The sequence below is a fragment of the Perissodus microlepis genome, chromosome 12 (assembly GCF_051167445.1).
Source record: "Perissodus microlepis isolate ML-2025 ecotype Zambia chromosome 12, ASM5116744v1, whole genome shotgun sequence".
Taxonomy (NCBI): domain Eukaryota; kingdom Metazoa; phylum Chordata; class Actinopteri; order Cichliformes; family Cichlidae; genus Perissodus; species Perissodus microlepis.
Window position 1 is genome coordinate 36,629,752 of NC_140472.1, and position 12,427 is coordinate 36,642,178.

At 45.8% G+C, this 12,427-nt stretch overlaps 1 protein-coding gene across 6 annotated transcripts in view; it reads right to left on the minus strand.

Annotated features, from left to right (window-relative positions):
- Positions 1–12,427, minus strand: part of grin1b (glutamate receptor, ionotropic, N-methyl D-aspartate 1b) — a 71,685-nt gene that overhangs the window by 14,109 nt on the left and 45,149 nt on the right. For all 6 annotated transcript variants that reach the window (XM_084946664.1, XM_084946666.1, XM_084946661.1 and 3 more), the window contains 5 exons: positions 12,262–12,410; positions 10,364–10,521; positions 10,111–10,272; positions 9,190–9,299; positions 8,932–9,077 (listed from right to left, as the gene is read on the minus strand). In XM_084946664.1, the coding sequence (XP_084802790.1) occupies positions 8,932–9,077; positions 9,190–9,299; positions 10,111–10,272; positions 10,364–10,521; positions 12,262–12,410 (725 nt within the window). The remainder of the gene's footprint in view (positions 1–8,931; positions 9,078–9,189; positions 9,300–10,110; positions 10,273–10,363; positions 10,522–12,261; positions 12,411–12,427) is intronic.

Sequence of the window (12,427 nt, forward strand, 5' to 3'; positions counted from 1 at the left end):
TGATGATCACATGGTGTCTGACCTCTAACATCGTATGAAGATATAAGTTTGACCTTTGACCCACCACAGTGACAGTTCAGGTGAGAGCTGGGCATCAGTGGCGAGACGTTCTTGCTCTGTTCTTTTGACTGCCAACAAACCGTACGAGGACGTAAACACGGGTCAAAGCTGAAACCGCACAATCGAGAACCCGTGATGTCATAGGTGGGGGCGGGGTTATTGTTACCAAACTCAGCGCCCACCAAAATGAAAAATCTAACTTAACTAAGAGAAACGTGTTTTTATGCTAATGCAAATATCAAAGCAACACCTGAAATACTAATAAGTCCACTGCAGAGATGGGCTGTGACATGTTACTGTAATCCCATTACTTTTTCAAGTAGCTTGACCGACACTGGTCCAGTATAACCTTGCATGTACCTCTGCTCACATTTCAGCTTCTTCTTTCAGTGTCAACATTTTTCTGATGTACTGGGAAGCCTGAAGCAGAGAAACCACAGCTGACCAGTGTTTGGCAGCGAAACGTTAATGGTACAAAGTCAGTTACATGTTGTGTTGCAGGTTTGTTGATAAAAAGAAAAACAGAAGCTCGCTGAAAATCTGTTTGAATTTCACACCCAGCTCTCGTTTGGACTCTCAGAAACACGTTCAGTTCAAAACAGAGAAACCAAAAAGCCAACACTAATCTGACACACAGGTTTAGCCAAAGGCCCAAACTGGGTGTCAGACTGGTTAAACTGGGCAGACTGGTCCCAGTGAGATGTTTCTGGGCCCAGTGACAGAACAGTGGAAGACTTGGATCGGAGCAGCAGTCAGTAACAGCACATGAAAAATAAAAAAACACCATCATTACAGGTTTTCAGTCGTTGAGTAACAGCCATTAAGGATACGATGAACACGCTTCCTGCCTGGACTCTGCTGACTTTACGAAGACGTGCATGAAAATGAAACAGCAGCGAGTCTTGGAGCTACAAACCACATAAAGCAAAGAGATGCTCGCGCTGAGTTTCATCCTACGAGAACTCAAATGTTCACAGGTGACGTGTGTCTGGATCCCCCAAATATAACTGTGACAACACTGTACAGATGTCACCGTTTCACAGCGTTCTCACGGATCAATAAAGTTCAGCTTTGGTGAGATTATTGTATCTGTCTCTGCCTGGTAGATTTCCCCTGAATGTTCTTTACTTTGGTATCTCTGTGTCTTATTTTGGTTTTACTTCCTCCTTCTGACCATCTGTCCTCATGTCTTCCACCATGTCTTCTAATAGTGTCAGGAGGACGTCTACGTGACCCACCCAAAGACATGGCCGCCATCGGCATGATCAGCAACCTTGGACAAACAGCTATTTAAGAAGCCCCCCCATACAGGTCACCTTACAGATGTGAGTGTTCCAAGTATTCAGAATAAAGTTTGAGTCTCACACACGTTACAGGAGTGTCCTGGGGGGAAACGAGAGCCCGTCAGTCGATCGTTACTTGGAGAGAAACGCAGGAAGACACGAGTGTTAGCAGGTTTGCTGGACAGGGACTGATCTGTCTGAGGCTAGCTGTCTGAACGTCCTGCCCCCTTGAAGTCTGCTCTCTTCTAATTGGTCATTTTCTGGAAGCCTGCTGAAGGGCAGCAGCTTGTGAGCTGTGCAGCAAAGGACTCGATAAGTAAACCTGTAGACAGTGATCCATCATTATTTGAAACTTGGGCTCATGTGACGTGAATAATCACCTATTACATGTTAGCAAATACTCAAAACCACAACAGGTTTAAGGAATCTGTGGAAAATACAGAGGATTGTGTTTCCGAGCTCCTCCAGCTGCTAACACCTCTGCTAACTCTGGGCCTTCAGTCACAGCTGTGTGAAGTGCTAATCATCCTCAGCTAACTGCTAGCCTGCAGCGGCTGCTGTTTGAAGTGCTAATCCCGGCACGGCAGCGAGGATTATTCATGTGACAGCTGAGCACAGCTGCTGGCAAGAAAACATCTGGAACAAAGGAGAGAGGGAGCAGATTTCTCCTGTTTTCTGATCGTGCAAATGTGGATCCAGTGTTCAGTCTTCAGTGTGATGAAGGATATATTTATGAGATCATTTTAATTTGTTAGCTACAGAAAAAGTAAAGCAGCTTAGAAGACCGGAGGAGGCCAAAATGAATTAATCGTGAGGAGGACAGCATGAGCTCAACAGTTTTATTATTATGATATCAAAGCCTGGGCTGCATTATTGCCATTCCAGGACTAACTGTCAGTGTTGGGAAGGTTACTTTTAAAATGTATTCCACTACAGATTACAGATTACATGCCCCAAAATGTATTTTGTAACATATTCAGAATACGTTACTCAATGACAGTAACGTATTCTGAATACTTTGGATTACTTAATATATTATCATGCTGTTTACAACTACATGAATGTGATTTATTACTATTACTGAAGGTCCGCGGCTCGTAGCTGAAAACTAGCTTTACTTTGTTGTCTGGGTCGACTTTGGTAGCGAGAGACAGAGAGAGGCGTTGAAAGGCTGCTGCAACGGGACTTATTGTTTCGGAGGAAAACACGAACACAGTGTACAGTCGAGTCTTAACAGCTTACTTACAGCTGGGCTCGTCAGGCTCTCTTCTTGGCTGCAGTGGTTATTATTATATTTACATGCTTCCAGCTCCCGTTTCTGCTCGATGACAGCTCGTACTTTTCCTTTTTCTCCCTCCTTGCTCACAGACACGTCACGGGTATGGCGGTCCATTCTCCCTGCAGCACGGACTACACTGCCCATCAGGCTACATGCTTTAGGGTGATGCCTGTGGCATTCTGCCTATTAGCTTAGCACAACAACAACAACAACAACAAAAAGGCGCTCTCTCACCCAGGAAACACGCAGTCACAGAGTGAGCGCGCGACACCCCGTAACCATGGCAACTGTAACGCTGCCGCCTGGAACTACAGAACATGTCAAACAAAACCTAAACAGTCCTGACCCGCCACAATATGAAACAGGGAAGTACCGCCGTGTAATCCATTTATTTCAGCAAAGTAACTGTATTCTAAATACCACCTTTTTAAACTGTAACTGTAACGGAATACAGTTACTCATATTTTGTATTTTAAATACGTAACGGCGGTACATGTATCCCGTTACTCCCCAACACTGCTAACTGTAAGAGCAACAAGCTGCAGGTTTACATCCCAGCACATGTTAGCACACCACGTTATTATCACTGTGACTTACGCTGTACATGTTTTGGCTCTCCAACATATTACTAGAGCCTTTACAGTAATCAGATTCCTGTGTTAATATTCATCATTTAATCCATTCTCCATGTGTGAAATTAGAAATATCCTGTCTCAGAGTGACGCTGAAAAACTAGTTCATGCATTTATTACTTCCAGGCTGGACGACTGTAATTCATTATTATCAGGAAGTCCTAAAAACTCACTGAAAAGCCTTCAGTTAATCCAAAATGCTGCAGCAAGAGTCCTGACAGGGACTAGAAAGAGAGAGCAGATTTCTCCTGTTTTGGCTTCCCTTCATTGGCTTCCTGTTAAATCCAGAATTCAAAATCCTGCTCCTCTCATACAAGGTCTTAAATAATCAGGCCCCATCTTATCTTAATGACCTTGTACCCTGCCCTGTACCAACACAGAGCAGAGCAGCTATCTGAACGCTACCCCAACAGAGGTTGATTATCTTGTTAATAATTTCACCTCCTCACTACGTACGACTCTGGATACTGTAGCTCCAGTGAAAACTAAGGTCTCTAATCAGAAGTACCTGACTCCGTGGTATAATTCTCAAACACGTACCCTAAAGCAGATGACTCGTAATCTGGAGAGGAAATGGCGTGTCACAAATTTAGAGGATCATCATTTAGCCTGGAGAAATAGTTATCTGCTTTATAAGAAAGGCCTCCGCAAAGCCAGAACATCTTACTATTCATCACTGATTGAAGAAAATAAGAACAACCCCAGGTTTCTCTTCAGCACTGTAGCCAGGCTGACAAAGAGTCAGAGCTCTGTTGAGCCAACCATCCCTTTAACGTTAACTAGTAATGACTTCATGAACTTCTTCACAAATAAAATTTTTATCATTAGAGAAAAATTACCAGTAATCATCCCACAGATGTAATATTATCTACAGCTACTCTTAGTACCATTGATGTTAAGTTAGACTCTTTTTCTCCAATTGATCTTTCTGAGTTAACTTCAATAATTACTTCCTCCAAACCATCAACGTGTCTTTTAGACCCCATTCCTACAAAACTGCTCAAAGAAGTCCTGCCATTGATTAATTCTTCGATCTTAAATATGATCAACCTATCTCTAATGGTCGGCTATGTACCACAGGCCTTCAAGCTGGCTGTAGTTACACCTTTACTCAAAAAGCATCTCTAGACCCAGCAGTCTTAGCTAATTATAGGCCAATCTCCAACCTTCCTTTCATATCAAAAATCCTTGAAAGAGTAGTTGTCAAACAGCTAACAGATCATCTGCAGAGGAATGGCTTATTGAAGAGTTTCAGTCAGGTTTCAGAGCTCATCACAGCACAGAAACAGCTTTAGTGAAGGTTACAAATGATCTTCTTATGGCCTCTGACAGTGGACTCATCTCTGTGCTTGTCCTGCTAGACCTCAGTGCAGCGTTCGATACTGTCGACCATAATATCCTATTAGAGCGATTAGAACATGCTGTAGGTATTACAGGTACTGCACTGCAGTGGTTTGTATCATATCTATCTAATAGACTCCAATTTGTGCATGTAAATGGAGAGTCCTCTTCACACACTGAGGTCAATTATGGAGTTCCACAGGGTTCAGTGCTAGGACCAATTCTGTTTACATTATACATGCTTCCCTTAGGCAGCATCATTAGAAGACATAGCATACATTTTCACTGCTATGCAGATGACACCCAGCTCTATCTGTCCATGAAGCCAGATAACACACACCAATGAGTTAAACTGCAGGATTGTCTTAAAGACATAAAGACCTGGATGGCCGCTAACTTTCTGCTTCTTAATTCAGATCAAACTGAGGTTATTGTACTCGGCCCTGAAAATCTTAGAAATATGGTATCTAAGCAGATTCTTACTCTGGATGGCATTACCTTGGCCTCCAGTAACGCTGTGAGGAACCTTGGAGTCATTTTTGACCAGGACATGTCCTTCAACGCACATATTAAACTAATATGTAAGACTGCTTTCTTCCATTTGCGCAACATCTCTAAAGTTAGAAATATCCTGTCTCAGAGTGACGCTGAAAAACTAGTTCATGCATTTATTACTTCCAGGCTGGACGACTGTAATTCATTATTATTAGGAAGTCCAAAAAACTCCCTGAAAAGCCTTCAGCTAATCCAAAATGCTGCAGCAAGAGTACTGACAGGGACTAGAAAGAGAGAGCAGATTTCTCCTGTTTTGGCTTCCCTTCATTGGCTTCCTGTTAAATCCAGAATTGAATTCAAAATCCTGCTGCTCACATACAAGGTCTTAAATAATCAGGCCCCATTTTATCTTAATGACCTTGTAGTACCATATCACCCTATTAGAGCACTTCGCTCTCGCTCTGCAGGCCTACTTGTTGTTCCTAGAGTATTTAAAAGTAGAATGGGAGGCAGAGCCTTCAGTTTTCAGGCCCCTCTTCTGTGGAACCAGCTTCCAGTTTGGATTCAGGAGACAGACACTATCTCTACTTTCAAGATTAGGCTTCAAACTTTCCTTTTTGCCAAAGCATATAGTTAGGGCTGGACCAGGTGACCCTGAATCCTCCCTTAGTTATGCTGCAATAGACGTAGGCTGCCGGGGGATTCCCATGATGCATTGAGTTTTTCCTTTCCAGTCACCTTTCTCACTCACTATGTATTAATAGACCTCTCTGCATTGAATCATATCTGTTATTAACCTCTGTCTCTCTTCCACAGCATGTCTTTTATCCTGTTTTCCTTCTCTCACCCCAACCAATCACAGCAGATGGCCCCGCCCCTCCCTGAGCCTGGTTCTGCCGGAGGTTTCTTCCTGTTAAAAGGGAGTTTTTCCTTCCCACTGTCGCCAAAGTGCTTGCTCATAGGGGGTCATATGATTGTTGGGTTTTTCTCTGTATCTATGAAGCGCCTTGAGGCGACTTTTGTTGTGATTTGGCGCTATATAAATAAAATTGAATTGAATTGAATTGAATTGAATTGTAGCACCATATCACCCAAGTTCCTCTCTCAGGGGAAGTGTCAGAGGAATGAGTGAGTCAGAACCAACTCAGCCTGTCTGTGTTTTTTAATTGGTCTGTTTGCTGTGTGAGGCTTTGCAGCGCTCCCAGAAAACCCAAAGAAACCGTGAATGAACCAGCTGTATTACAGCTCAGGTCATGTGACTACAGGTGCACTGTGCACAACGATATCTGTAGATTCCCGCCGCCCTTCGTTCGCCCTCACAGAACCATTAAGTTTGATTTAAAGCTTAACTACAGCAGTCATTTTAACAGCGTGTAATCAAGGAGACAGAGGTAGTCGGGAGCATTTCCACACCACCGCCAGACGAACAACATTAAACCAACTGTGCATGTTTGTACCGGATGTACTGCAGTCCATCCTGCAGTGACTGCAGTAGTTGTGTGTGTGAGTCCCCGCGGTGCTGATCTGATCACCCATCGGTCAATCAACAGCAGGAAGTCGTTAAAGCTTGAAAGGAAATTAATCAGAAACCCAGGTGGACCGAAGGCGTCCTCGCTGAGGCAGTGTTAATGGAGCTTCCTGTTTTACCTTATCATAACTCTGACTACGACGATGTGTGGATCTGCACACAGACACAGCTGTGTTTTCATTCTTCCACTGACGTGCACTTCACACATGCAGCAGCTGAAGAAGGGCAGAAAATTACATTCAGGCTACGTCCACACCAGCCCGGATAGATTTGAAAACGGCGTTTTTGTCTGAAAACGCTCCGCGTCCACACTAGCATTCACAGAGGTGTGCGTCCACATTGAAACGCCCAAAAACACTTTTTCAAAACGCTGCGTTTTTCAGTGTCTCAGTGAGGACGGGAGGCCAAAACGTGTGGACGTAGCCTCAGTTTTTACTTGTTTGTGGAAACAGCTGCTGACCTCACACAGTCCACAAACTCACCACTACAGAAAGCAGCAGGTCAAAGTTCATATTTTGATTATGTCATAGTGGTGGTTTTCTACACCCACTTCCTGCACGTTGTATTTAGAATGGGCAGCCAATCGGGGAAAAGTTGACTTAAAGGGGGAGGAGCTAGAACGGCTTGTCTCAGACAGAAGACGAGCTGCAGGGTGACGTCAGATAAAGAAGGATTATTATGAACCATGAATCATGCGAAGCTGCTCTGTGAGAGTCCAGGAATAAAACCACGGAGTCGACCGAGCTTTCCTCATTTCTGTGACTCATTAGTGGGCTGAATAACCTCAGACTAAACTCTGACTAATCTCTGACTAACCTCAGACTAACCTCAGACTAAACTCTGACTAACCTCTGGCTAACCTCAGACTAACCTCAGACTAAACTCTGACTAATCTCTGACTAACCTCAGACTAAACTCTGACTAATCTCTGACTAACCTCAGACTAACCTCAGACTAAACTCTGACTAATCTCTGACTAACCTCAGACTAACCTCAGACTAACCTCAGACTAAACTCTGACTAACCTCTGGCTAAACTCTGACTAAACTCTGATTAAACTCTGACTAACCTCTGGCTAAACTCTGACTAACCTCTGACTAACCTCAGACTAACCTCAGACTAAACTCTGACTAACCTCAGACTAAACTCTGACTAACCTCTGGCTAACCTCAGACTAACCTCAGACTAAACTCTGACTAACCTCAGACTAAACTCTGACTGACTAAACTCTGACTAACCTCTGGCTAAACTCTGACTAACCTCAGACTAACCTCAGACTAAACTCTGACTAACCTCTGGCTAAACTCTGACTAACCTCAGACTAACCTCAGACTAAACTCTGACTAACCTCTGGCTAAACTCTGACTAAACTCTGACTAAAGTCTGATTAAACTCTGACTAACCTCTGGCTAAACTCTGACTCACTAAACTCTGACTAATCTCAGACTAACCTCAGACTAACCTCTGACTAACCTCTGATTAAACTCTGACTAACCTCTGGCTAAACTCTGACTAACCTCTGGCTAAACTCTGACTCACTAAACTCTGACTAACCCCAGACTAATCTCAGGCTAACCTCAGACTAACCTCTGACTAACCTCAGGCTAACCTCAGACTAACCTCTGATTAAACTCTGACTAACCTCTGGCTAAACTCTGACTAACCTCTGGCTAAACTCTGACTCACTAAACTCTGACTAACCCCAGACTAACCTCAGGCTAACCTCAGACTAACCTCAGACTAATCTCAGGCTAACCTCAGACTAACCTCTGACTAACCTCAGGCTAACCTCAGACTAACCTCTGACTAACCTCTGACTAAAGTCTGATTAAACTCTGACTAAACTCACAAAAGAGAAAATGACACATTTTCTGTTCTGGGGGCTCTGGGCTGTAGGTTGGGTATTTTTCACTTGTTGGTCACAGTTACAGAATAAATCACTCATCGGTGAATCAGAAAACGACCCGAGCTTCACGGAGCCACTGAAAGCTAACCAAGCATCAGTGAGCACGCTCTTGATGATCAGCAGTCAGTTTAATTAACACAACCCTTCATCCTGAGCACAAAACTCATGCTTCTCCTATTAAACAGCAAAGCTGACAGATTTTTCCTAACAGACGTAAAAACAAAGGCCTGATCCTGATCTCAGTCCTGCTGCTGGCTATAATGACCTCGCTGTGAGGATCACACATACTGAATACTGTTTACCGCAGAGCCACAGACAGGTGAGCTGAGTGCCATAACGCCACACAGAGCTTCAGCAGAGGTCAGGGCGTAAAGTAGAGTAGAGGAGAGTAAAGTAGAGGCGCGTACCTGCAGGTTTTTCCTCCACACATTGACGGCAGCAAAGGCAAGCTGCATCTGTTTCCTGCGGGCGTCTTTGTGCCGTTTGTAGGCGATCTCGATGAAGATGAGGAAGATCCCAGCCACGATGCCTCCAGCAACCAGCATGAACACACCTGAGGGGCACAGGTGACGAGAGACGGCGTGAAACGCTTCACAGGTAACATCTGCTAAACGGCACCGCCTCAGGGGTGCAGTTCATGCAGCAGAGGCAGCACTGAGTCCTACCCGCCATGTTCTCGAAAGTGAGGGTGGCCGGGGCGTTGCTCCTGGAGTCGCACTCCTGGTATCGAACCCACGTCTTGTCGAGATCCTCCATGAAGCCGTTCTCATGAGAACTGTGGAGAGTCAATGAAGCGTGAGCGGACACGTATTTGATTGCTCAGATGTTGGTTTGTGCTCAGGTGTTTTTAATGTGGAAATATGTGTCTGTGTGACATCCTCCACACCCCCAGGTCACTCACTTTTTATGTTTTCACGGCCCTGGCGGGGCCTCCTTTGAGATTGGTCTCGTGTGGGCGTGTCCTGCCATCTCGCCCGCCTTTTTGTACTGACTCTAATCATCAATTAAGAGTACTTAAGGCCAGAGATGCACACTTTGTACAATGACTGACACTAGCAGCACTGACTAACAATGTGCTGAGGTCAGTTTCATCATCATTAATGACCCTACAGCACAGAGCCAACACCATCCCCACAGACACAGCGGCCAGAGAAGCAGAAGAACATCACATGATGAAGGCCCTGAGTAAATGTGGTTATCCCAGCTGGACATCTGTCAGAGGGGAAGGCTCCTAAAGAAACGTTTCTCCCACTGAAAATGTCCAGATGAACAGAATCAACATTTTGGGAAAATGGTTCGACATTACGAGGTGGAGGAAAACACGAAAGCTGTAAGCACATACTCCACCAACACCCTCCCGCTGGTCGTTTCAGGAGTGTGTCGGCGGAGTAGAAATCCTCTTGGCCATCATCGGTGATGACTCTCTAACTCTGACTGTAACCGCAGCCAATCAGAATGTGTCTTTGGTGATCAGAGAAAAGAACCGCTGTGACACAACAGAAACATCTTTCAGCTTCTCAAAGTTTTCCTGTTCGCTAAAACACACCCAGGATGGGCTGCAGGTGAGTACCTGAAGGTTTTCGTACCTGAGAATAGCCAGAGACACGTTCTGTTTCCACGGGCTGTCCTTCCTCATTCCGATCCCGAATCCGGAGCGGAAGAACAGCTCCCCTGTCGTCACCAGATCGCACTTCTGCGACGCCTCAAACTCCAGCACAGCGCTGTCCCAGATGAAGGCGTGAAGCTTACTGCGGGAGGAGGGCGGACGTGTTGACAGAAGCAATCTCCACAGTACAACAGGTGCGTTCACGACAGGTGTGCTGACTCTGAGCTGCTTACTTGTCTCGCACAGCTTGGATGGCCTCGGCGGCGCTCTCGTAGTTGTGCTTCTCCATGTGCCGGTACATGGTGCTGAGCTCCACCTGCCTTCTGAAGTAGATATCCACCGAGCTCTGCTTCACTGTGGCGTAGATGAACTTATCTGATGGGTTACGCAGCTGAAAGCGGCAGCACACGACACAGCGTCACACATTATCTCTGATACCAACACCTGTGAGGGTCGCACCTGCGTGAGAGCAGGGTTGGTTCACTCAAGACGAGTAGAACCCAGTCGTTTAACACATTTATGAACAAAACCAGGAAAAACATCTGCTGTCGCACAGCTGGAGGAGGCTCGAGCATGACACACCGACTCCTGCATGAGTCAGTCAGGACACGACTGCCCGAACAAACCCTGAGTCCTCAAGGACATGAGCTGGTCCTGGGAGGAGACAGCCTGACAGACACTGGGAGCTCAAAACGTGCGATGGTCAGTTATCCTTCGATCCACGTGAAGAAAAGCAGGAACTCAAACTGTGTACCTGTGTGTGTGTGTGTGTGTGTACCTGTGTGTGTGTGTGTGTGTGTACCTGTGTGTGTGTGTACCTGTGTGTGTGTGTGTGTACCTGTGTGTGTGTGTGTGTGTGTGTACCTGTGTGTGTGTGTGTGTGTGTGTACCTGTGTGTGTGTGTACCTGTGTGTGTGTGTGTGTACCTGTGTGTGTGTGTGTGTGTGTACCTGTGTGTGTGTGTGTGTGTGTGTGTGTGTACCTGTGTGTGTGTGTGTGTGTACCTGTGTGTGTGTGTGTGTGTGTGTGTGTACCTGTGTGTGTGTGTGTGTGTGTGTGTGTACCTGTGTGTGTGTGTGTGTGTGTGTGTGTGTACCTGTGTGTGTGTGTGTGTGTGTGTACCTGTGTGTGTGTGTGTGTGTGTGTGTACCTGTGTGTGTGTGTGTGTGTGTGTACCTGTGTGTGTGTACCTGTGTGTGTGTGTGTGTGTGTGTGTGCACCTGTGTGTGTGTGTGTGTGTGTGTGCACCTGTGTGTGTGTGTGTGTGTGTACCTGTGTGTGTGTGTGTGTGTGTGTGTGCACCTGTGTGTGTGTGTGTGTGTGTGTGTGTACCTGTGTGTGTACCTGTGTGTGTGTGAGTGTACCTGTGTGTGTGTACCTGTGTGTGTGTGTACCTGTGTGTACCTGTGTGTGTGTGAGTGTACCTGTGTGTGTGTACCTGTGTGTGTGTGTGTGTGTGTGTACCTGTGTGTACCTGTGTGTGTGTGTGTGTGTGTACCTGTATACTGTCCATATTTACATTCCCTGATGTGATACTGTAACTTCTTTAGACGTAAACATTTTCACTGCTGTGTTTTTATTCTATATTCTTTCTGTATTTTCGCAGCTCTTTCTCCACTTTCTGACACATTTCCCACGTGTGGGACCAATAAAGGTTTATCTCATCGTCCTAACAGAATAACCGGCCCCAGCTGGCTCTGTGCACTCAGACTGACTTCAGAGATCATTTCACACATTTGGATCTTTGATTTCAGTCCAGGTGAATCTCTCCTCTGAGAGATTCAGTCCAGGTGAATCTCTCCTCTGAGAGACGTTGCTAATGCAGGAAACCGTCCTCTCACAGACGAAGACCTGGGCGGTTTCCCGGTTTGGTCTTCGTAGACTTTCCTGGTTTAAAAGGAACAAATGACGGGCTGTGATAAGGGACGGCACAGACGCCTGGACAGACGATCGAGTGTGAGCCAGGCCCAGTTTTTACCAACAGGTATGAACCCACTCGTGTCATGTCTCAGGAGACTGAAGGCTTTAGCTTTACAGACTCTTCATAAGGACCCTGAATGCTGCATCAGACACAGATAGCATCCTTTTAACTACCACCTCTTCCTGTGAAGATGACGTAGTTCATCCTCACCCTGGGGTCGTTGATGCCAGTGATGCGCTCCTCAGGCCGGTCCAGCACCAGGAAGGCTGCCAGGTTGGCAGTGTATGAAGCTACGATGATCATGGCGAACCCTGCCCACACCATACCCAGAATCCTGGCCGAGAAACTCCTGGGAGCTCCTGCACGCAGAGCAGAC